At 34.6% G+C, this 27,494-nt stretch overlaps 1 protein-coding gene across 1 annotated transcript in view; it reads right to left on the bottom strand.

Annotated features, from left to right (window-relative positions):
• Window positions 1-2,801, bottom strand: part of LOC112053791 (G-protein-signaling modulator 2) — a 51,748-nt gene extending 48,947 nt beyond the window's left edge. The window contains exon 1 of the mRNA XM_052890872.1: window positions 2,521-2,801. Coding sequence (XP_052746832.1) covers window positions 2,521-2,565 — 45 coding nt within the window. The 5' untranslated portion in view covers window positions 2,566-2,801. The remainder of the gene's footprint in view (window positions 1-2,520) is intronic.
• Between the last annotated feature and the right edge of the window lie 24,693 nt (window positions 2,802-27,494).

Here is a 27,494-nt window from a genome sequence, read left to right as displayed (position 1 = left end):
TAATGAATAAAAAAACAGGTATTCCCTTAAAAACCCTACACCTATTTACTGAAAGTGTTTCATATTAATTTTACCCAACTACAAAAAGGGTTATTATAAATATGAACCTTGGTATGCAGGCTCTCATTAAATTAGACGAATATGTGCCAAGTATAATGAAATATTTAAAACTTTACCAGGCATTAACATCTTCCACAACTCCTTCTATACAGCCTTTCTTGATGAATACTGTTTACCAACAAATTAAAAATGAGGGTATAGATCACATGACTAGTCATTTCATCTAATGATCATTATAATTAACTTGTTCTTAAATTAATAAAAATAAATTTGATTAATAAGCTTAGCACAATTAGAAATGGTTAATATATTTTATATAACATTTTATAAACAAACCATACATAATTTAAAATAAATAAGTTGTGTAATGACATGCATTTTCTACCTTCATTTCTAATTTATTTGTTGGTTAATAGTACTCATCAAGAAAGACTGTAGTAGTTCTTTAAAAATAAGGTGCATGACTATTTTGTACTTATCATTAACTAATATAAAATAAATTGTCTTAGATTTAGTTTAATATTTTTATTTTTTTCTGTTTATTTTGTATAAATTAGAATAAGTTTATATACCTTATATATATAATATTTTATGTGATTTACTTAGTATTTTAATTTAATAATTGTATTTAATTATTTGTTGCCTTTTATACCAAGCTTATATTAGGTTCACTTGTAACTAAGTATGTCAGAAAATAAAATCTTGGAATCATAATTTTACCCACTTCCCGGTCTTTGATTAGAATGAAATTTTGCGCATGCTTTGAGTTCTGATGAAATGTCATTACAAATTCAATATGGCAGCCTCCCCAAGATGGCGGACTGGCTGTTTGAAATCCACCCGCATGATATGGATATCAAATTATAGTTTTGAAAGGGTTTACTGTCAAGAATACAAAAAAATAGTCAGACTAATAAACTTAAAATTCAAATATACTTAAATAAAATATTTGTAATTTTTTAATTTCATGCTAAAAGCATGTTTTTTAGTTTTTTCAAGTATTTAGTTAAAGTTATATAGGTATAAAGTTATTATGCTAATGTGTAAAAATTGAACACTATTTTATTAATTTTAAATTATTAATTAACTCTGACATATAATCTTTCTAATAAATTTGATATATAATTAGGACATATAGTAAGTCTGAGAATCAGCCAACATCTATTTTTTAAACCCCAAAACCCTAAGCGTAGGGTAGCAGCAGGTAGGGGTAGGGATAGGTAAGTGTAGGGTAGGAGTAGGGTAGGTTTAGGGTATGAGTAGAATAGGATAGGAGTAGCGAATGAGTCAAAGCGAAGCTTGACCGGGTCCACTAGAAATTTATATATAAATGTTGAGTGAAACTATTATTTATATACTTATATACATCTGAATTTTTTCAGATGGCATATTCTATTCTATTTTTTAATATTTAATATTAAAATATGTATTGTTGGTGTGCTTTATAAAAATAAATAAATTATTAAGAGGTAAAGTTTGTGAGGTAAAGTATGTGTAGGGTGTAAGCTTTGGATTTACTGTACCAATTTTAAAAATTCTTTTACCAATAGAGACATTTTTGTGAGTGTCATAGGCTATGCTTTTTTAACAATTTATTTACATAATGCAAACTTTTTCTAAAAAAGAATACAATAAGAAACATAAAGTACCTGTGTTTATCTCTCCTTTTTTATCTCAAATATTTACACTAATGTATTCACATAAATGAGTTGTGATAGCCTATTGGATATGACCTCTGCCTCCAATTCCGGAGAGTGTGGGTTGTAATCTGTTCTGGGACATGCACCTCCAACTTTTCAGTTGTGTGCATTTTAAGAAATTAAATATCAGGTGTCTCAAAGCGTGCAGGAAGAACATCGTAAGGAAACCTGCATATCAGAGAATTTTCTTAATTATTCTCTGTGTGTGAAGTCTGCCAATCCACATTGGGACAGCGTGCTGGACTATTGGCCTAACCCCTCTTATTCTGAGAGGAGACTCGAGCTCAGCAGTGAGCGTGAGTGAATATGGATTAATAATGATGATGATGGATGATGATGAAAATTCACATAAAAGTTTTCATAATCACAATGTACTTACCTACAGCTATGTTTATTGTAAACTTTATTTTTGAAGTGAAAAACTTTTTATAACTTTAAGTTATTAACTATTAGTTGCGTTGAATTGTTTAAACTGTACTATAAATTGTAGTGGGGAGCACATCAATTGATAAATTACGGGAAAATATATTTAGGGCGTTTAAACAACCGCCTATGAAAAGTATCACACACAAAGTGGTATGCTAATGCGGATACTAGGGATACGGAGTGACTCACAATGTTCTCTGTTCACTCCTGTTACATGTAACGAAATATCAAAAACCAGAAACACTGCAACGTTCAAGATATTACGTATTACTTAAACAACACCTACTTCACAAATTACAGTTAGTATAATTAACTTTTTACTAACGACACTCACCTGGGCGTCCGTCGTTAGGTTTTCTGCACTTGCACTCACAGACATTATAAATCAAAAGTGTGATTAGAACAACAAAAACAAAAAATAAAACTCGTGTATCTGTGTCAGATAATTCGCATATTTATTTGTTTGTTGTTCGCGAACTGCGACGGGTTAGGCGTACTGAGTTTACCGTAACACTGTGTACCACACTGTATCACTGTGCTGAACTATGCAATCAACTGTAATAAAACAATACATAAAAATTATAGGTAGTTCAACACATAGAGTAGCGTAAAATTGGTTCAACAGTGTTTCCAACCACAGACTAGCTAGATGTTTCAACGTCAATTTTCATAGATTATATTTTGACATTAGCTGGGATACCAGTGGAAATAATAATAAATATTACCAATGTGTCAATATACAGACAAATTGTTAGAAAGATATGTATTTGTACAAACTATTTATTTATTTATTTGGTCCACCAGTGACTGTCGCAGCATTTACACAAATACAATCTAAAAAAAACACAAATGAAGGTAGACACGGCATGCAAAGTTTAATGAGACGGATGGATATCATCTATAGTATTTTCAGACTATTTTAGATTGCTACCGTATTTATATTGTATTGAACCTCAGACCAATAAAAAGAATAGTCAAAGTATTGAACGTATTCCCTCTAAAAAGAAATCAACGTATGCGTGAACTCTTAGAAACGAGACAGGACGAATCAATAATATTCAGATTAGCATTGTCATGTTGGCTTAGACCATTAATAATGGTTATTAATGGTCTAAGCATGTTGGTATAGTAAATATAAAAATATATTAAAGGTATACCTACACACTATAGCTTACCGATAAGTAACCGATTTACCAAACTATATTAAAAACAAGCCAAGTTTTATCAAATGGTAATAGATTGGTCAATTTCCGTTTTTCCTTCAAAAACCCATTAGGTACATTACGTCTTAATTATTTATACTTTTTAGGGTTCCGTTTCACAAAGAACCCTTATTGTTTCGCTATGTCCGCCTATCTGTCCGTTCGTCCGTCCGTCTGTCCGTCCATCCGCGGTTTAGCGACCTACAACTAGAGAGCTGTAAATCAGCTTAAGAGTACGTACATCAAAAATGTGAACAAACTCGTAAAAAGAAATCTTGAAATATTTATGTATTTATATAAATAAATATTTTTTCCCCTTGTAGGACATGTAAAATGGGGATGATTTTTTTACTCATTTATTTCATAGTGTGCGGTATGCGGTACGGTTTAAAGGCCTTTGAAATATATGGGGGGGTTCCACCAATATTTAGAGAGCCGTTTGTAAAATAAAAAGCTTCTAGGAGATAATTTTTGTTAGAGTCAAGTGTACCAACCTCTACCGGCTAAACGATTGTTTATCGATAGGTAGGTACGTGAAAAAAATCATGAAAGTAGGATATATTTTTAATGAAAGTACAAGTTTTAAGTATAAAAAAAACTATAACAGTTAAGTAGCAATTGCTATTTAGAGAGTAATAGTCGATCAATTTAAATAAACGTAACTGGAAATCGAAGATTGCATAGTACGAGTAATTGCGTTGTACGTTGTTAACTAAAAAGATAATATTGTCGGTAAAATAACCCAGTCTGTTAAAACAAGAAAGTTGAAATTTAGTATGAGTATGTATATTAATTACGTCTTTAGAGTGCTAAAAAATGTTTTTTGGGGTTTCTTCCCTACATGCAAACTGTGGATGAATTTTTTATCGTCTATCCCACGGTGTGAGGTATAGTTATCGGTATTTTTGTGCATTAGGATTTAAGAGATTAAAGTGCTAATCTACGGAACCCTATAGAGTGGAGTGCGAGTGGCACGACACTCACTTGGCCGGTTTTTCATATTTTTATACCGCGAACGACACTAAGTAAGGAGATATTTGTTGTCTATAGACTAAGTTGGTAGGAACTTACCAAGTATAAAATCGCTTCCCGCCATCCATACTTACGATATATCTTAAGGGTAGGCAGCGGATTTTAAAGCAGTTTTTACAATCTAGATTGATTTTATAGCAAGGCGTATCTACCTAGTCGTACCTATATGTGAGATACAATAATTTAGATAAACCTACGCATAATAAATAATGTGGTGGTTCAAGGTTTCCTAGCGGACGAAGTGGTGGGCGTCCGCTAGTTTAGGTACATTAAAATTACCTAATAATAAACCCAGGGAAACTACTGAAAATAAGTGGAATAGGCAGGTATACCATGCTTACAAGTCCTACAGCGATTGTTCAGCTCAGCTGATTTTATAGATTACTTGAAAAGATTGATTAGGCGCAGTGGTTCGGATCTTTTAAAAACTCACAATACCTTGCTAAAGTGACATATTTTATTGCCGAGTCTTATTGTTCTCCGAGTCTTATTGGTCAAATTTGTTCTTGAGAATAATCATGAATCGCCCCGCTCGTTAGCTTAACGACTTTCAGCCAAGTATTTTCATTAATTCCAAATATCCTTTAGTACCACCTTCCTATGCTGCAGCAGGTTTTAAAGATGACTAGAGATTATTATTAATTAGCTTGTTTATCATTTCAGAACTAAGAAATATTAATACAGTTATTTCCATATGAAGTCTCAAGTTCACCTAACGGATAATGATGCGAGGTGCTTGAAGTAATTTAATTAGATCGAATTATAAAATGAAGGTGTCTGTAAAAGAACCAAAGTAGCTAATGCAGCTTAAAAAGTTTAGAAACTGGAGTTATAATGGGAGGGGGAGTCAAGGTGTCGGAATAGTGATCCCGCAACGGAAAATGCAGCATTTGGTCGGACCCATGGACGGACGACGTAAAACCTGACAGGACAGTTTTGATAATTATCTTATATCGATGTTTACATCACTAAGGGGAAGTATCAAGTTCATTTTACAATCTGTTCAAGCGAAGGAGAAGCGTCCACACCGGATAACGTCAGCCATTTATCATAGAGACCATAATTATTGAAGCTTAAACAATAATAATAATCGAACTTAGGAGATCCCAGTTAAGCATCGACTAAGTAACAATATCATGAGTTGTATAGCTTACTATACGAGAAGGTAGGTGAAAATGGCTGTCTGGCTGGTTTCAACCCTTGGCCAAAGCAGGGTACCTCGTTAGCTATGCAAATATTGTGTTCCGACATAACTACGCCCTAGAGGCGCACCATCGAATGACGTACCTACCTAGCTTGAAGGAAGTCAATGTCATAAACGAGAACCAGTGAGACACTGTCCAGGCAATTAATACACCTACTCGTGTGTATAAATCTGAAAGGTAAATAGACAAAGTCTGTGCCCCGTGGTTTTTAAGCACGTAGATTCCATTAATGTAGGCTTGAGATGCGCACCATATCGTGAAGAGAAGAAGACTAGCGACCAATAGCTGGAACTGGAAATATCGCTGTCTTTCGTCCCATCGCAATATTATATTATTTAATACAATTCAAGACAATATATCAGTCTGTCTACACGAGATGTAGAGATTAATTTATAAAAAATAATTACCTTACTGTCGAATAGTTTTTAATAGTATATTTTTGTCTCATACCAGTAAAATATCTGATTTAACAAGGCTAACCTTATTATGATTATAGTCATCTCAAGTAAGTAATCTCAACGTAGTTATTCTGAAGTAATTACCTACATCATATTATCATAATCAGCAATCAAAAGCTCAAAACCATTTCACACTAAAATCAATGTTTTTCACTTCCTTTCATTATGATTTCCCCATAATATAAAAAGCACACTATGATAAGGCTTTTAACGGAACGCTAAAATAATTGATTTTGTGATCCTTCCCATCTATAGTAATATATAGGTGAATATATTCCAAAAACGAAAGTTTTCTTGTTTGTAATATGATGTTTAGATGAGAAACCCAAATGAACACCGTTAGTGCCATTATAGCGCCGATGCACGTCATGTTCGCGACTTTTATCTTTGCATACTTATTGAGAGAAGATTAAAAAAAATTAAACTCATAATAAATTAATATTATTTTATGACAATTTAATATACTAATAATAAAAAAAAAACATCTAAACCTGCCTTTTAATATGGATTTTCTAAAAAGAATATATTACGTTTGTCTCTATAAAACCTCTACGTGCCTCTACTGAAAATTATACTTCTGTGAGTAGGTAAGCTTAATATTGATTTCTAGTGTCGAAATAGAACTATATTTCTTACTTTAACTGTTAAAAGTACTTGTGCTGCCCTCAACCATGCCCTCCAGGAGGACTATTCAGTAACGATGTTTTGTATAACTCGCAAGTGCGAGTTCCGAATTCACCTCTTTCTCTCTCTGTCTAACACAGTACTAAAGACAGAGAGCGATAGATACGAGTTTGACGCTCACACTGTCGAAGTGATAATAATATCGTTACAGAATAGAGCCTCCCTGTTTTTATTTATCAGGATGTTAACTTTATGACGCTAGGTAAATTGCTTCATGGCAAAAACTAGGTACATAGACAATATCCGCGTACCTAGTTAAAAAAAAAACATCGACTTATAATATAATTTTTTATAAATAAATAATAAATTAAAATATAATTTTGCAAAGCTTTTTCACAAGCTAATAGCAAGTGGCGAGTAGACAAGAGTGAGAGCTATTCTGAAATAATGTTTTGTATAATTCACAAGTGCGAGTTTCGAATTCACCTCACTCTTTCTCTTTCTATAGTATCATGTCAAACAGAGAATGATAGAGATTACTTCGAAACTGGAACTTGCGAATTGTAAAAAACATCGTTAGAGAATAACCGCCCAGGGCGGAAACATTTTGGCGCGCGCGCCAAAAGCACTTGTCACGCAATTGCAATGTTGACGTAGATAATGACAATAGTACCTACACCAATACAAATTATTGATGTAAGGCTGTCAAGAAATTTCAATCCTGTGCGCGCGTTGATTTTCCTGCACTACAGTTTCAGTCGACTTTTTACAGATTTTAAGGTAATAAATATACTACTTCTACCCAAAAATATACTTTTTGTGTATTTCGCATGTTTTAAATATAAACTACCTTCTTATTAAAGAGTCCACTAATTGTTTTACAAAAATATAACTCAAAAAACTAACGATTTATAATAAAAAAACTGTAAACCCTATTTAACGATTAAGGTGTCGAATCTTGAAAAATCTTGAATATTTTCCTTTTTTTTTTATTAGAATAGTTTAGATCGGTCAACAAAAATCATTAACAGACAGTTAGACAGCCGAAAAATGAAAAAAGACATTGGCTTAAGTATCGATTATTAATTAAGTAACTAAAATTTTCGAAATATTTTCGATGTACCTACAGAGTTTGACCTGTTATAATTGTGTATTATGTACTGTTATAATAGGTAAAGATAATAATTATTCTACCACTACTATTCCATTTCGTTGCTGCCCTTTGTAAATTCACTGTCAATCCTATCATCGACTTAAGTATTAGGTGTTAGGAAGATAATATTAATTATATTTCTAACACCTACTCGTTGAAAGTTAAGTTTAATTTAGTTTTTCTAAGTTTTTACCGTTACTACTATGCTATTGTGAGCCGAAATAAAACATTTTTATGTATTGTTCAAGGATATACGATCGTATTATGGAAAATAGAAGAATGTTAAGAAGGGAAAGGGTCTGGACGGTCGGCAGGAAAATAATAACGACGGTCAAAGATCTACAAAAATTTAAAGAAATAGAGAAGAAAAGAAAGGAATTGCAAAAATTATTCTGGATGTTAGTATAATTTCATTCTCTTTATATTTTAAATTAGTTGTAACATTGTGCTGCGTAGAGTTTTTAGAAGCAAGTGATAAAATTCGATGTCAACTTTACTACTACCCCTACCCTACCCCTACCTTACCTACAACCTACCCCCATCCTACCCCTACCCTCCCCGTACCCTATCCCTTTTCTACTCCTATCCCACCCATCTCACGCCTATCTTACCCCTACCTCTACCCTACCCTACCCCTACCCTACCTCTACCCCTACCCAACCCCTACCCTACCCGGCCCTACCTCTACCCTACCCAGGCCCTACCCCTACGCTTCCCTACCCGTACCCTACCCTACTCTATAACTTCTCTATCTTACTCCTACCCTTAGCAAAATCGGTCCAGCCCTTTGAGAGTGGTGCGATGACCAAGGGAAATAGAGACTTCTATGCTAATAATAAAAGAGGTAAAGTTTGTGTCGTTGTAGGAGGTAATCTATGGATCTACTGGACCGATTTTAATAAGGTTTAATGTTTAGTTGTATAAATAATGACGTAAACCTAAGTATATAAAATTAATAATTTTTAAAACACAAAAGGTATTATATCTGCTAATATACAGAAGATAGAAATATGGTGTCGCGGACTTTTTTGTAGAACTTTTAAAGATACATAAAGTCTCTATACATTAATTTCAATTTTACACAATAGTTAAGGCAGCGCATGCGAATAAGTCTGTTTAAGAGGATTTTTGGTCCGACCTGTATGATAAAAATTGTATGAAAATAACTCGGCTAACATATAATAGCCTATAGCACTCCCCGATAATGTAGCATTCTACTGGTGAAAGAATTTTTGAAATCGGACCAGTAGTTCCGAAGATTACCCCATTTAAAGAATGTTACAAACTTACAAACTTTACCTCCTTATAATATTAGTATAGATTACTGATGCGATTTGAAACGGCTACGACACCGTCGTGTACCGTGCGCTCTGTCTGCCTATTATTCTTAATCTGTAAATTAAGGAAAATATTCGTGTGATGAACATGGGTTTTTCCAGTGTCTGTGTGTATTTATACATTGTATAAGTATTTATATGTAGTATATAAATGAATATGAATATTATAATATCAACTATCTTAGTACCCATAACACAAGCTGCTCTGTATGCTTACTTTGGGGCTAGACAGTGATGTGTTTGTTTAAGTATATTTATTTATTATTTATTATTTATAGTTCCCGCGAGATTGGAAAGAATATTCCTATCCGCTATGAACTACCGATAGTTGATATCTTTTCGAATTTTATTTAATGTCAACTGACATTTCAAAAGTGCTTATAAACTGAGCCTACTCAAAATAAATGAATTTTGAATTTGAATTTATTGAGACTGACTTTTTCAATTCATGTTTACACAGATATGAATTTAATCCAGAAATAGAAGATAACACACAACGGTTTACCTATGCCGAATGGAAAAGAAAAAGAGAAGAGAAGAAAGTACAAAAGAGAATAATTTAAATTAAGTTAATGTTTATTTTTTTTTCTCAAACATACTTGGAAAATTGAGTATTATTTTGACAGTCGACTTCGAGATAAATCGAACTTGCTGTACTGGCGGCCAATAAATAAATAAAATCATATTTGTCGTGTCATATATAAATGGACGATCTTCTACTCTGCACTATGGTAACCAAAGAGGTAACTTATCAAAGGTTTATTTTAAATTTTGAACTGGCTTGCACATAGAAAGAACACTAGACTCATCTGCTACGGAAGCCCAGAGGATATTAAGAGGCAATGTTAAAGAGTGCAATGTTGTTTTTGAATTTAATTAAGCCACTATGGCATAAAAAGTGTTGCAATTGATCTCATCGCCTCTTATCTTAGTGATAGAACACAAAAAGTATGCGGTATAAATGATTCAAAGTCGCGTGGTTTTTCTAACACAATGGGCGTCCCACAGGTTTCAATTCTGGATCCTTTTCTATTCCTAATATACATAAACGATTTACCACACTATGTCAGCGGCATCTGTGAGATTGTATGTTTGCTGACACATCCTTAATTTTTAAGACTGACAGAAGCAAAGAAAACTAAATGTGTTGTGTTTTCATTACCTAATGTTATAAAATTAGATAAGTCTTTGATGATCGATGGTGAAACACTGAAAATGGAGAATTCCACAGTTTTCCTCTCAACTTCAGTGGGGTGCTCATATTGAAAAGTTGTCGGGTAAACTCAGCTCACCTTCATTTGCCGTGAGAAAAATAAGACAGTTTACTGATGACACAGCTAGGCTTGTTTATTTTGCGTACTTTCACAGCTGTATTTCTTACGGTATTTTGTTGTGGGGTTAGGCTGCTGATATACGTTCTATATTTGTACTTCAAAAAAGAGCAATTCGAGCAATATATAAATTAAAATCACGCGAGTCCCTTTGTCAAAAATTTAAAGAAATAGTTATACACAAAAAGTTTAAAGAATTAGTTATATACAAACAGTAGCCTCAATATATCATGCTGTTATTAATTTATGCAAGACAAAATATTAATTTGTACAAACGATAAGGAGATTTAAGCCCACGTCTTACTAGACACGGGCATAAGTTTGTTATTTCTGCATATCGTCTGGGTGTACTCTTTTCTTCTGTGCTCTACTATAATAAGATCCCCAAAACTGTGATGGACCTACCAATGCATAGCTTTAAGCAATGTGTTAAAAAACATTTACTTAGTCGAGGTTACTACACCATTGATGAGTTCCTTAATGATAAAGATGCTTGGAGGCCGTTGGATCAGCTTCCACCTTCACACAGGAAGTAAAACTATAAGAAATTGTAATGTTGTCATCAATTGTAAATTATAATATTGTATGATTTTTTAAAAGCGCAACTGTTGAGTTTCTTTCTTCTCAGCAGAACCTGTCTTGTAAACCAGTGGTAGAATCTTTATAAATAGTCAACTGACGTATCAAAAGTGCTTGTAAACTAAGCCTACTTGAAATAAATGATTTTTTAATTTTTAAAGCTGTTTAAAGTAAAATCATTCAATTCAATTCAATTTTTGATTTTATGGAAAGTAAAATCATTAATTCTGCGAATTCTCTGACAGATACTAATGTTACTTTGTAAAATAATGATACCTTAATTACTGTCATAGTGATGTCCTGTTCTGTATAGGTAAATAATAGTGCCTCAGTTCATTCGCTTTCAAAGAGGAATTTTGAACAGAAATTTCTGTCATAAAGCTTTGTGACAGACGGTTGAAAGAAAAATTGTGTAAATTATGTAATTGTTGGTCAATTACATAATTTACACAATTTTTCTTACCTACTTTCCCTAGTCTCTGAGAGTACCACTACTTCCGATTTAAAAATTTAGAGTAATGAGTAATTTATAGTATTTAACTTAAGCAGATACGTGTATATAATATAAGTCTATCTATAAGTTATAATATAGTATAAGTTTACCCTTTAATGTGTATATATAAATAAATAGTATAATTCTAAGAATAAAATATTTATTGTGTAAAGAAGTGTTACAGTTGTTATTTAGTTACAAAATCCTCCTCCGTCCTCATAAACTTGGCATTTTTGGGAGGATGGCGGGTTCACTAGTATGCTACGAGTAATTATTATCTACTAGCGGACCCTGTCAAGCTTTGCTTTAACTCATTCCCTACCCCTATCCTATTCTGCTACCCTACGCCTACCCTACTACTACCCTGCCCCTACCCTACCCCTACCCAACTCCTACCCTAATACTACCCTACCCCTACCCTGAATCTACCCTACCATAATCTCACCCAACACCTACACTAATATACCCTACTCAACCCTACCCTAAGTAAATATCCTATCTTATGTCCTTCTCCTGGTCCTAAGCTACCTCTCCACCAATTATCAGCCAAATCGGTCCAGCCGTTCTTGAGTTGTAACAAACTCGACTTTCTTAATTATATAGATACTAATATTACATAGGGGAAAGATTCGATTGTTTGCATTGATTGATTGTTTGTTTGCATTGAATAAACAATGACTATTCAAATGTTCGAATCTGTGATGGTTGAAAGACTACAATTTCAAATAAATATCTAGCGCCTAAGCCAACGCAAATACCTACTAAGTTTAGAATCGTCTGATGATGAAAATAAAGATGAAGAAAAAGTAGTGACAGAAAAAAATAACGATAAAGGACATGTCCTATTTTTATTTGGAGACTGAGCCTCTATTCCGAGTTTCAATTAAGCAGAATAAATTATTTTTATCATAAAATAACACAAAATATAGCATTTTTTAATTAATTAAATAAAATTTTTTCATTAGCTGTCAACATTAATTAAGAATTTTTAGCACGGAAAATATGCTTGTAACTCACATCCTGACAGATTGTCAGTGATCTTCGCGTAGTAGTAGCGTTCGTATATGGCGTTTTTAACAATTTAAGGATTTTTTGTGTTTAATGCTCCTCTGCCCACGATTAAATGTTTCTTATTATCTTGTGTCTTATTGACATATGACAATTATTACTTGACATTGACAGCTTACACAGGATATGAATTCAATTCCAGGTGATTTTATTGACTGTTTACTTGAATACTTTAACTGTATTGTTTATGTTTAATTTGTACACAAAAGAGCGAAACAAAAAATATTTATCTAATTAATGCGGGCTCCAAAAATTCTAAAAAATATTTTCTCAACAGCAATTTGTATATTCTATCCGTTAAAAATACTATGGACCTACTTATAAGTTATAAATAATAAAGGCCCATTTTGGGACATGTCCCTTATGACTCTAATATCGGAACCCCGGAAATCAACGATAGTGCATACGGTTCTTACTGAGCAGGGAATGTGTTGATATCGGAACTCCTTTAATACCTATTTCTTTACATTTTATCTTCCATTTTAAAATATCTAGCTTAAACTTATGTCATATCAAATGATAAGTGAGATTAAATGAGGGTTTTTACAATTATAAATAAGATTAACCTATCATTTTAATTACAGTTTTTGTACAACGTTTTTGTGGTGAAGTTTTTTTTTGTTTTTTGTTATTAAAATTTTTATTTACGCTTTTTTTACGCGAGATACATTCTTTTTTCTTTAGTGATTCAATTTCTGCATCTAATCAAAATTTCTTTAAATACATTGCATATCATCATTTTCTCATTCGCACTAAAAACAGCTTTTGCTCTCTTTTTTCTTGGATAGAACCTCTTGTTAGCGTTATATACATGGCGCCTAGCCTTCCACATCTTTTGGTATTGTTGAGGATGGTTGATAGTAAAACTAAGAAATTGTAATGAGGTTATTAATTACAAATTGTAATAATGTATAATTTTTATTAAAGAGCAACTGTAGAGTTTCTTGCCGGCTATTCTCAGCAGAACCTGCCTTCCGAACCGGTGGTAGAAAGTAAATTTTATAGAGATAGTAAAAATCTTTGCTATTGTGTATTTTTTTTCATTCGTTCTTTAATAGTTCTGGAATACAATAATACTGAAGTAGGTAACTTACTTCCGCGGACGAAGTCACAGGCGTTGCTAGTCATTAATAACATATCATGAAAAATCTGATCTATTAATTAAAAGCATTAATTTAATTGTATTTGTTTCAGTTATTAGTCAAATTAAATAAGGTCTTATTAATAATTTTATTTTCTTCACTGTGACTCTAAATAGGTTTTATGTTCATTCACTTTGTCACATCACTATTTTTGATTCATTAAAAAATGGTATCACAGGAAACTTCAGTGGGGATCACAGAATTAATTATTCGACTATAGTGATAAAATCTTTTAACAAAAAATTTAACCGACTTCAAAATCACAAAAATAAACTAAAAACCGGACAAGTGGGAGTTGAACTCGTGTGACGAGGGTTCCGAACGTTGTTAATCTACCATGTTTTTGAAAACTCACCTGTGGACCTATTTCCTATTTTGGTATTTATTATCGTACCGAATCGTATCAACCCGTTAAAATAAAAAAACAAATCAATTGACAAAATGTCCTCCACATACGTTACAAAATATTTTAAAAGTATTCCAAGATATAGTCACTGGCCTACGACTTACGAGGTATGAGAATAAAATGGTAATATAATATTGCCATAATGTATTCCTACTTCTTAGTTTTGTAGCCTATTAGTCGGATCACTTTTTGCTGTGATTTTGTAGGGACGTAACCGATATACAATATGAAAATATCGAAAATATCATTATAAACAGCCATACAATTGTCTTCCGGTACTCAAAGTTTAAGACTTGGTTATGATAAAATCAGTTACCATTTTATTCTCGTTCAAAATCTTCCGGTCGGTGCGCGTTTTATTCTGTAGGTTTTTAACTTACAGATAAAAATGGTAAGTGCAGAGTACAATATTGGGTTACGGTTAAACTGTACGGCGAAAATGGCAATGGACATTACTATATTTATTGAAAATACAATGATAATTTATTTTCGGTATTTTTTTAATCTATGGCTTTATTATTATTTCTATCTTTTGTCAATTTAAGCTTAACAGAAGCTATAAAAATTAGCTTTCATTCGAACTTTCTCAGTTTTATGTAAGTTTATTACTTTATCAATAATCGCCAAAATTCGGTTTTTTTTCCTGAAAAATTAGCTTTTCGCAATTACAGTTTTATTCTCCGGGAACGGCGAATTTTGTGTTAAAATGAAAATAGTGGAATTGTCCGTATTGTGGCACCGCCAAGCGCTATCCTAATGACTCTTTGTTTAAGTTAATTATTTAGAGTTATATGATACGAGAGTATTTATTTTTAACCGACTTCCAAAAAGGAGGAGGTTCTACGTTTATAGACCGATTTTAAAAATTCTTTTTTTGTTTTGAAGGATTTGATTCCAGGGTGGTCCCATTTTTTTTATGTCAGGATCTGATGATGGCATCCTGGAAAAATCGAGGGAAACTTTCGAAAATTGTAGAGGCGGCTAGTGTGTTTGTTAGTATTTCCATAAAGTATTTTAAACCACTACAATTTTATGAAGGTTTGGAGTTGGTCTGATGATGGAGCCGAAACACAGACGATGGAACTCGTCAACGATTTACAGCAGTTACCTTTTGTTTAGGCTTGATTAATTTGTAATGATGAGAATTTTCCACCTACATGGGTTATGACTGTATTAAGGGTCTGATGATGAAGACGAAGGACAGTGAATAGAACTCCTCGACGGTTCACAGTAGCTACCTTGTGTTTGGACTTGTTAATTTTGTATTGATGAGAACTTTCCACCTAGATGGGTTGTGACTGTATTAAGGGTCTGGTGATGAAGATGAAGGACAGTTGAAGAGAACTCCTCGACGGTTCAAAATCAAAATCAACATCAAAATCAAGTAGTAGTTCACAGTAGCTACCTTGTGTTTGAACTTGTTAATTTTGTATTGATGAGAACTTTCCACCTAGATGGGTTGTGACTGTATTAAGAGTCTGGTGATGAAGATGAAGGACAGTGAACAGAACTCCTCAACGGTTCACAGTAGCTACCTTGTGTTTGGACTTGATTAATTTTATGTTGATGAGAACTTTCCACACATATGGGTTGTGACTGCATAAGGGGTCTGGTGGTGAAGACGGAGGACAGTTAAGACAATTCCTTATTGGTTATGATACCTTTCAAGTTTTTCTGGATATTCATATTACGTGTGGATAAAGTGGGAGTGAAATTTTATAAATTAAGGAGTATTTTCAAAATTGGGATTGTAGTACTTAGGCACTTATCATACGAAAATAACGTTTTAGCTAATTGCTTATTATTTTTTTTAATTCACACACAGTAGGTATGCTAACACTAAAAAAAAAAAAATAAAAATTTTAATAAAAAAAATCAACCGACTTCCAACTCAAACTTAAACTAAAAAGCAAAAAATAACATCTTACCTATGTGCTACCTTCTGATCAGTTTGAAGGCGGTGCCAAGCCAGTGATGTTTTAATTAAACCCGTTTATACTACAAAATTTCTGTGTAAACAGAAACAGCTTTAATTAAAATTAAATAATGTAAACAGAATTCTGTGTAAACAGAAACAGCTTTAATTAAAAATAAAATAAAATTAAAATTTTTATAAAAATATTAGTTTTCCGTCTCTCTTTTATTGTGGTGTTATGCTCGCTGGACACATGAAAAGGCAGATATCATGGGTACTGGATGATATATGGAGAGGCTGTGACGTGCAGCTTTGATGCCACGTATATATATGCCACGCATATCTTAGAGGCTCTAGTGAATTCAACGAGCCATGTGTGGTGGATACGGCAACTTCTCATTTCGCAATTCTGTAACTGTGTTTTTTTGACAGTATCGTGTTTATTATGATAATACAAAACCGCCTTCAAAGTGATCAGCAGGAAGAATGTAATATGATGTTTTTTTTCGCTTTTTAGTTTAGTTGATATGTTTTATGTTTTTGAAATCGCTTGTATTTTTTTATTAAAATATTTTATTTTTTAATTTTTAGTCTAATCATATTAAATATAGATATAGGCAAGTAATATTTTGCCAAACGTATGTCGTCGTGAGTCGTGTTAAAACCTTGGATGGAATAGCCTTGTCTGACTAAGATTAAAACAAACTAAGGAGTAGGCCACACGATTACGCAACTTGGATTCCAACTCAAAGCCCAAGCACAAGGTAGCTACTCTAAACTATTGATGTGTTCCAGTAATTGTCCTTCGTCTTCATCACTAGACCCCTAATGACCGGCACAACCCATATAAGTGGAAAGTTCTTATTAATAAAAATGAATCTTGCCCAATCACAAGGTAGCTACTGTAAGCCGTTGAGGAGATCTCTTAACTCTATCTATCATTATCTTCATCATTAGACTCCTAATGACAGTCGCAACCCACGTAGATGCAAAGTCCTCATGAATATAAATTGATTAAGACCTATCACATGCCAATCGGGCGTGATACAGAACAGATTATATTTATTTGTTAAGACCTTGTAAACTGTATCAGCAAATAAAGGATTGTATTTGTATTTGTATTTTTGTATCACAAGGTATCTACAATTAACCGCTGAGGAGTTCCTTTACCTGTCCTTCGTCTTCATCATCAGACCCTTAATGATAGTTTCAACCCATCTAGGTGGAAAGTCCTAATCAATACAAATTAATTAAACCCAAACACAAGGTAACTGCTGTAAACCGTTAAAGTTGAAGTTTTCAAGTCTGTTTTTCATCTCCATCATCAAGTCGTCTCCAAATCTTCATTACATTGTAGTGCTTTAAAGTGCTTAATAGAAAAAATATTCAACGCTATAGTTTCCGTTACGATTTTTGAAAGTTTCCCACGATTTCATCAGATCCTGACTTGATGACAATGGGACCATTTCTGGAGTACATCCCTACTATATTTAATATGATTAGACTAAAAATTAAAAAATAAAATATTTTAATAAAAAAAAACAAGCGATTTCAAAAACATAAAACATATCAACTAAACTAAAAAGCGAAAAATAACATCATATTACATTCATTATCCCTTTCAAACTACCTCCTCCTTTTTTTGAAGTAGGTTAAAAATATAAACCTAATTTATGTTATTAACATAACTGATACGAATCTTTAATGACTCGTCATACTCATGCAAACGAATATACCTATACATAGTCCGGAAGATAATCCGCACTTTCAATACAAATCCGAATTGAAACCGCGGCCAACCTTTTTATTTGCTGCAGAACCCAAAACCGTCAGCTCGAAATCGTATTCCTTTTTCATACTAGGGTAAAAAAAAATATTTTGCCTTCTCCATTCATTGCTAACTCGCTAACTATCGATTCGGGGCCAGAGGTCGGAATTCGATCGTGAGGGGGGCCAAGAAAACCCGTGGCCTTTCCAATCACAAACGGTGACAGTACTTGCTTACAATGCCCGTAATTTGCAGGTAAGTAGAAGATTCCATAACTATCTTATCTCTATATCAAAGCCTCAAGAGCGTCACGTATAAATAAGCCGGATTTAACACCTACAGATTATAGGGTCGATTCCCGTCTGATAAAAATACTGTCGTATTCGTAATTCGTAACCACTCTTAGCCCTGAAACAGTTTTTATTTTATTTATTTTTCTCATTTATTTAGTACTCCTGTTTTTTTTTTAATTTTTAACAATGTTAATAGTATAAAAATAAAAACCAAAACACTATTAAAAGCAAGGTGCCACGAACTCAGGATCAGGCGATCGGAGATATGATTCCTCATGACAATCTGTAGATTTTATCAATACCCTTGAAACCTGTTCGTTCCAAAATCACAGTGATCCAAACTTCAAAAATGGCTACCGTACATAGTTATGGAGGGAGAATGGGCTGACAAACTTCATAATATATATCTCTCCTGATAGTAAGTGATGGTGTAATCTAAGAAAAACGCAGGCTCTTACTATGCCAATATTACTGTTAACCCTCGAGGATTAGCAATGGGTAGGACAATAATCCAGCGGGCGGGCGGTTTAATTTATCATACAGCTAATTTACAGTGGACGCTCTGATTTAATTGTTATAAAACAAGGACTTTTCGCAAAACCAACGGTTGCTTTCCTTCCTTGTTTAAGAGTGTGCAATATGTAATTTGGTGGTTACAAATGGTTCTGGATCTCAGATTCTGGAAAAGTTAGGAGCCTGATATTTGGGTAAATGATATTTCAAAGTGTTAGCTTCGTTATGACTATACAAAATACACAATTTGTAAAACTTTTCTCGATAGTTTATTTTTTTGAAAAATACATGTTATGCTCACGTTTTGCTTTCAATCTCAGGAAAAGCAAACTTATTTTCTTAAATTTTTGTTTTGTATAGAAAATTAGGTATATATCTTGAACATGGCCATTTTGTTTTTCGTTATGTTGTTTAATTTACTTGCAATTAGGTAAAAATGGTTTTGGCGCTCACGTCATAAAATTTGCGTCGCGCGTCAATCGCTCCGTGCTTTTCACTCACGTGAAAGTCACAATTCGGCGTCTCGTTTGCGCTACGAATTTTATCCATATCGTACCGACGCGCTGCGCGCTCTTAATTGTTATTCATCAAATATTTTTTCAATTTCTGCACCGTAAGCTGATTAGTTACCAATGATTATCTAACACTGTCACGTAATTCGGCGTGCCACGCGCACTGGCACGTGCCGGCACGACACGGCACAAAGCGGCACGGTTAACGCGGCACGCGCCTCTTTACAATACGCCTGATCGGTTCCTTCCTGCAACGCCTACCTTTTTAAACGTATTATGCACGCCGCGTTGAGTTAGAGAGGGATCCTTGATTCTGTTAAATCGTGTCCAGGGCTTTTTGTTGAGATTGCATTTTTATAGGATTTTATTTTTAAATGCTGAGCTAGCGTTATTTCTTCGCAATCGCGCGAGTCCTATGTCCCACATTTTATTTGTGCTTTTTATATAATTACGTTATTTGTGCGGTCCTATTACAAACCTTTGGTCGACGGCCCTATTATAAATCTTCGGCCGAAGGTCATTAAAAAATCAAGCGCGTTTCACAAATTTCAAACCCTTTTAGCCCTTCAGAGGTTGAATTTTAAAATTTCTTGAATCACATTACGTTTCGCATTTTTTTCATGATGTATGGATTTTTTTTAAAACTGTAACTCTAAAAATGGAGGACTTTCCATACAAACTTTCAACCCCTATTTCACCCCCTTCTGATTTCATTTTTGCTATAAAAAGTATCCTATAACCTGCTCCGTATTATGGTCTCGAACCGTGCTAAGTTTCATTTGAATTCATTCAGAAGTTTCAGTGTGATGCCGGGTCAACAAAAAATACGGACAGACAGACAGACAAGAAACCGAAAAAAAAACATTTTTGGCTTTAGTATCGATTGTATAATGCCCTTCAATAAAAAATTTCATCAATCTACAGAATTTGACCTGTTACAGATTTAATATAAATATAAATAAATAATGCCCTTCGCCGCGTCTGTTTGTCTGTTCACGTTAAACTCAAAGACTACTCAACGGATTTTCATGTGGTTATCACCAATAGATAGAGCGACTTTATATTGGCAGATGACGTAGTATTCTACTGGGGAAAGTGAAAGCGTAACGAATTCACTTGTAAGATAATATACAAGAGGACCGCGTCTTCGTTCGCTTGAAATTCAGTTTCCCACAGGAACCATGGACATTTCCGGGCTAAAAGTATAACCTGGTCGTTATATAATCGATCTCCATTTCAGCCAGGTTGATTTAGTAGTTTTTGCGTAAAAGAGTTTAACTAACATCCAAACATTCATACAAACTGTCATGTTTATTATATTATTAGGAAGTATATGGATTATTATGTATTGAAATTTAGAAATTAACAAAGACATACTCGTAATAGTAAAAGATACACATTATTAAGTTGGTAGTTGGTACCCCTGATTCTCCCCCTACATCGGTAACGAGATTTGCAAGTGCCAACATCGACATGCGGGCTTCTGCCAGCCTTATAAAAAACAAGCTCTATTGGTCGTTGTACTTACAATAATTCATTCGTTATTAATGTGCTGATAAATAATTTTGGTGTCTACTCTAGAAAGGTGAAAGACTATTCAAAATCAAAATCAAAAATGTTTATTTCAAGAAGCCTTAGTTTACAAGCACTTTTGAAATGCCAAGTTGGATTTTTTTATACTTTATAAGTTAGCCTTGACTACCTATGTCACCTGATGGTAAGATGATGCAATATATGACGGAAACGGGCTAACTTGTTATTAGGAGGATGAAGATACGAACCCGGGACCTTTTGATACACAGCTACTTTAGCTACGAGTCAACGAAGCAGTTAAATAAATAACAGTTAGCCAGGAATTCCACCAATAGACGGGTCCTTATATACTCTTTATTGGACTATAAGCTAGCCAGTTATTCTCGGGAGATAGTTTTCAAAGACATTCAGTAAGCTCCTGGTCGGTAATTCCTATTTATTGTCACAGGTCGGTGGCGACTTGACGACCTATTGTGAATCAAACCTTAGTGTTGCGTTTCTTATTATAGATTAGAGTTGGAATCTCAAATACGTTTCGTCGGGATAATCATAATAATATCAATTACGTAAGGAAATCTAACTTTCTTGTTGGTTCAATGGCCTGTGTGGCTGCGGATCACGAGGTCTCGAGTTCGACTCCTGGGTTGGGCCGAGAAGTAAGCTCAGAACTTCACGGCCCAACCTAGTATCCAAAACCGCAAACTTTTCAGAAGATTTTCATTTTTTGTAAAAATATTCAACCCGAAGTTAGTGTTACCCCCGTGCCTTGGAAGAACTTATTCCCGTCCCGGTCCCCCGGTCATTTTCATTCAATAATCTGCGTTCCGAACCGGTGATAGAGTCTCTACCAATAGTCAAACTTGACGTTCAGAAAATTTATTTACCTAACCACAGAGTGAGCCTACCTATTCATACTAATCAGAAGTGGGAATCGAACTCAAAACCTCCCGGTTATAAAGCTACGTTTATATATACCGATTATGAACAACGCCGTCGTAGAGGTTGTCAGGATTAACATATTTGTTCAGGGATACACGTAATACGTGTTGACAGATTTCGCGACACGCAATTTAGTTCGTGACAAACCACTGACCTGGAAACAAAAGCTGTTGAGGAAAATCACGAAGAAAATCTTCAAGATTTACATTTTGATGCTTCCATAAGTCAACGCTTAAGGGTCGGATTCCACACCGAAAGATCATAGGTTCGAACCCCGCCACTCTAGACCATTATCCCAACCATCTTTTTATATAATAACTCTACCGTACCGAAATATTTTGGTTATTGCAGATATTCAAAACTGCCTTTTTAGTTGGATTGCCTGTGTAGTGAAAGATTATGAGGTCCTAGTTTCGAATTCTAGACTTACAGAAAAATAACTTCACCTTCCATTTTTTTGTGTAGGTACAGATTTTCAATAATTAAAAACTTAAGACGCCATTTTTCTTAAATGACATTGGAAATTACTGATGCGACGCTTCGTTTTATACCAACTGACTCAAGAATGTATTCATTTTTGAGTTTGTATATTTTAGATTGGCTGCGTCACTGCTGTGTTCCGTGCGCTCTATCTGCCTATTATTCTTAAATCTGTGGTTGGGCACAACATCAAACTTTCTTCTTTCAAGAATATTTCAATGGCAGCCTGGTAGTCGGCAATGTATCACCTCTACAATAACCTCGGACAACACAGTAAGCCGCCGGTCACTGATAATCATCTATACAAAGCCAAAATAATGTCATCCTAAGCCCGGTTTGTAACAGCGTGGTGAGTTCAAATATCCATCTTTTGAGGAAGAGTAGACTATCCGGAACTTCATAATCACTTGTGTCGAATATTTGCTCCCTAAAACTAACTGTATCCTCACCGCCGAAAATTGATGGTCGTTTCTTTTGCTCGAACAGAGTCACCAATTCTCCAATACCATGCACTCTGACCGCTCTAAATGTCTTGTTGCCGGAGTTTGTGACATTTTTGCTGATAATTGGACCAAATTGCGCACGGATATCTTGCAATTTTGCGAGACAATGTAAATTAATTTACTCCAAAGGTTAATAAGCCTTGCTATCCAGAGGGGTAATAGAGTATTGGGTACCTTGCCTCTGGGTGAACAATTAGATAGTGTATATTTGTTATAATTATTTTATTTATTATACATTTAAATTTAATATACTGTGTAATTCTTAGTTCTAATTAATATAATTTATTCTGTATTTTGTAACAAATATTGTAATTCTTATTGTTGTTATTGCTATTTTAATTTTTTTATTTTTCTGTACTTATTGATATGTTATTCGTTTTTTGTTTAATTTTTCTTATTTTTGTTTATTTTTACTGTGGTGTTTTATTTTCTTTTATTTTTCCCTACCTACTGAATAACGTAAATGGATTTATCTGTACTAATAAATAAATAAATCTATCATGAAACAACTGTAGAGGGCGTGCTCTGCACAGAAATGTAAAATAAAAATGATGATGATTACGGTGTTTTACAATTTAATTTTTTAGTCACTATTATCGAACCCTGACCTTATCGCTTACAACTTGTCTATTCGAAATCATCGCACGCTTATCGGGAAATCTGTCGCCATAAAAACCAACAAGCCACCTGTGCCCGTCTCCCCGTCTCCCCCGACTCACAACAATAGCATCAATACACTCACAACCATTGAAAACGTCACAACATTGTGTAATTTCGCCTTCAAATAATTAGGGGCTCCGTACACCGCGCGATTTCGATCGCGCGATAGTTCAGTCAGATGTACAAAATATGCTTGTTGGCGTATCAGCTGTACAAAAAATATATAGTTTAAGCAAGGATAGAGCATAAGTATATGTAAACAATGCTAAAGACGCATCATGTCAAGAGTTTTCACACGTTGAAGAAGAAGAAGAAGAAGAAGAAAGATATTTATTTTTAAGTAATGCCACATATCACATTAAATCTAAATTATAACATATTACGGCTTAACTGTCCACTCAAACAGTGGAGCACTAAAGAATGCCCTGTAATATGTGGCAAAACCTAGAAAAAGGCCCCAACTCAGCATTTTGCCGCATACTTTCAATAAAAAAAGTATGCAGCACTGATTTTCAGTTGTTTTTTTTCGTTGTTGTTTTGCCCGTGCCCATAAACTAAAGGCTAAACCATTCGTTTATAGAGAGACCTCTCTTCTTCTTCTTCTTTTACCCGGGCCTTTTCCGCACTAGGGTTGGCCGTTTTACGTATAGAGAGACCTATTGCGCATCCAAAATGTCGGCCGATAGATTGTGGTCTGCGGGGACTCTAAGCGCGTATGCGACACAAGCGTCGCAATCAAGTAATAAATTCAGTTAAACACCGCCCGCGCGCCGTTCGGGGGATGGAGCCCTATTTATCGAATTAGTCCCGTGTAATCACCGCTCACTGTCATTTGTACTGTACCGCGACGCAAACTATTTGATACTTTCTCGTGAGGAAACCTGCTTATCTGAGAATTTTCTCAATTCTCTACGAGTGTTGAGTCTGCCAATTCGCATTAGGCCAGCGTTGTGGACTATTGGCCTAACTCCTCTCATTCTGAGAGGAGACTCGTGGTCAGCAGTGAGCTAAATATGGGTTGATAATGGTGAACAGCCCACTACAGAGCCAGGCCTCCTTCCTGGAGAGGGGCTATGGAGCTTAGACCCGCCTTGCCGCTCCAATGCATATTGGCGGGCAATATAGGTAAGGTACACACAATGTTAAAATATTCAACTTTGAAAACTGTTGGATATTATATTCTGTAACTCTATCTGTTGAGTTTATTGCCGGGTTTTTTTAGTAAAACCTACGCTTTCCACCGTATTCTCTGTGATAAATATTTACATCCGATAGTGATTGTTCCATTGTTTGTTGTTGATTGTTGTGATAGTGATTAGTCCATCATTGCCATCTTAATCATCAGTCCGTCAACCCACACTGGGACAGCATAGCGGGTCTATTCTCCAGGTCGTGTCAGAGTCATTCAAAATAGGCTCAAAATAGCTAATTACGTATTTGATTCATCATTTCTGAAGCACTCCAGTTACAAGCCATGCAAGCTAGATTTTTTTTACAATTCTTCTTACCATATTCTAAATTTTACAAGCCTAGAAAGTGTAAATAAAAAAATCACGGGGAAAAAATACCATGTAGAAGGATCAAGATGATTTAAAAGTATAAAACAAGGGTGGAGTACAGTGGCGCGTGCAACATATATAATTATACAGCGGCGCAGCAAAAGTGACGCTTGTTAGACTCCATTGATTATTGTGACCGTCAGAGCATCGACCCACCTTTCTGAATGATCAGCAAACCAGGATATGTGGTACAAGACCTCCTACAATGATAATTTTATACTATAGATTGGTTACGTCCCTAAAAAATCACCGCTATATATACATAAATATTATATTTATCATCATTATCAACCCATATTCGGCTCACTGCTGAGCTCGAGTCTCCTCTCAGAATGAAAGGGGTTTGTCCACTACCACCACCACGCTGGCCCAATGCGGGTTGGCAGACTTCACACGCGCAGAGAATTATGAAAATTCTCGGTTTTCCTTCACCGTTTGAGACACGTGATATTTAATTTCTTAAAATGCACATAACTAAAAAGTTGGAGGTGCATGCCCCGGGCCGGATTCGAACCCACACCCTCCGGAATCGGAGGCAGAGGTCATATCCACTGGGCTATCACGGCTCTAATTATTGCCATATCTTTACAATATGGCCATTATATTTATATAGTATTTACACTTCCTGAAAACACAACTTGACATTTTTTTTTTTGTTTAAAAAAGAATATTTGCCATAGCTTTTACAATATGGCCAATATTCCCATTCCCGTCCAACTAGTCGGAAAAGACTGTGCTAGGAGTGGGTACGACAATAGACCAACGGGGCGGGGATCGAACCACCACCCCTCGGTGATGAGTCCGACCGGTCTTACCGTTGAGCTATTGAGGCTCTAAATTTAGTTATTATTTGTTTAAATAACTTTGGTTGACCACAACTAACATTGAGTTGACTATAAATTTCCTCTTTTGAGCGCCTCATTATTCATGCCCTAGTAACACATCTAACAGTATTTAATATCATCTTATTTGTGTCATTAAATAGTTTTTCTTTCAACACTATTCGGGAATGCAAATAATACTTTTACTGAACTAACTGAATCGAATGTATGCTCATACCTAGGTAATATATAACTATGAAATTAAAAAAAATTGAGAACCTCCGAAAGGCATGAAATAATCTAGAATAAAGACTTTTATGCCAGAATTTTATTCTATTATGTTACAATTTTCTTTGATCCGGCTCACATATTATCATATGTGAGCCGGATCAAAGAAAATTGTTTATTTTTATTTCAATATGAACAATCGGATTTCCATGTCCCAATTTTCTCATCAAACGAAGCTAAGAACATTCTCGATATTCTCTTTTAATGCGTTTTTATATGAGACCCCACTCGAGTTTGTTTCCATCCATCCATCGTTAGTTTTCATGGAAACTTCTTTGTAGTAATTTAATTTTGGCATCCCTTAGAAATAAAGTTTAAATTTGAATAAAACATGTATGTATATGCGAATATAACATCATCATCATCATATCAGCCGATGGACGTTGACTTTGGGACGGAACTTCCAAACATCACGATTCTCAGACGCCTGCATCCAGCGAATCTCTGCGACTTGATGTCGTCAGTCCACCAGATGGGGAGTCGACCAACACTGCATTTTCTAGTACGGGGTCGCCATTCCAGCACATTGGGACCCAAATATTCCCCATATACCCCATTATATCCATCGTAGAGTAAAAAATAGCGGAATCGAACCCGTGGGACTCGATTCCAAAACTTTGTATTTTATACCAGCATTTATATTGAATACTTTGTCTAACATCTTCAACCTTATATTAAATATCTACTCGTAAATAATCTGAATTTTATGAAATTTTGTACGCAGGTTTCGTAGACCTATCAATAAAAAAAATCAATACCTACTCTTAAATCAATACTCTTTCTATACTAATATTATAAAGAAGAAAGAGTTGTATTTGTATGTAACGATTTATACTCAAAAACGATTTTGAGGACGGATTTGAAAAATTCTATCACCAATAGAAAGCTACATTGTCAGGGAGTAACAGATTTATTTTATCTCCGTATTCCCACAAGAATGAGAACTAACTTTAAAACCGTGAGGTTCTACAAGTGTTATATATAAGAACTAGTGGACCCGATCAAGCTTCGCTTTGACTTATGTGCATTTCTTCCCTATCCCTACTCTACACTACTCTACCCTTACCACACACTACCCCTTGACTCTTAAACGTTTGTATGGGAAATAGAAAAGGGTTGTTTTTATGGTTTTCCCGGCAATTATTCTAATTTTTCTCACCTTTTAAACCTTCCATATACCTCCACGAACATTTGAAGACCAAGATAAGATAAATCCGTTCAGCCGTTCTCGAGTTTTAGCGAGACTAACGAACAGCAATTCATTTTTATATATATAGATTATGTGATGACATAGGAAACAGGAGACAGTGGATATGACCTCTGCCTCCGATTCCGGAGGGTGTAGGTTCGAATCCGTTCCGGGGCATGCACCTCCAACTTTTCAGTTGTGTGCATTTTAAGAAATTAAATATCACGTATCAAACGGTGAAGGAGAAACAATGTGAGGAAACCTGCATACCTGAAATTTTTTTTATTTCTCTGCGTGTGACGTCT

The sequence above is a fragment of the Bicyclus anynana genome, chromosome Z (assembly GCF_947172395.1).
Source record: "Bicyclus anynana chromosome Z, ilBicAnyn1.1, whole genome shotgun sequence".
Classification (NCBI taxonomy): Eukaryota; Metazoa; Arthropoda; class Insecta; order Lepidoptera; family Nymphalidae; genus Bicyclus; species Bicyclus anynana.
This window is presented reverse-complemented; position numbering and strand designations above follow the sequence as displayed.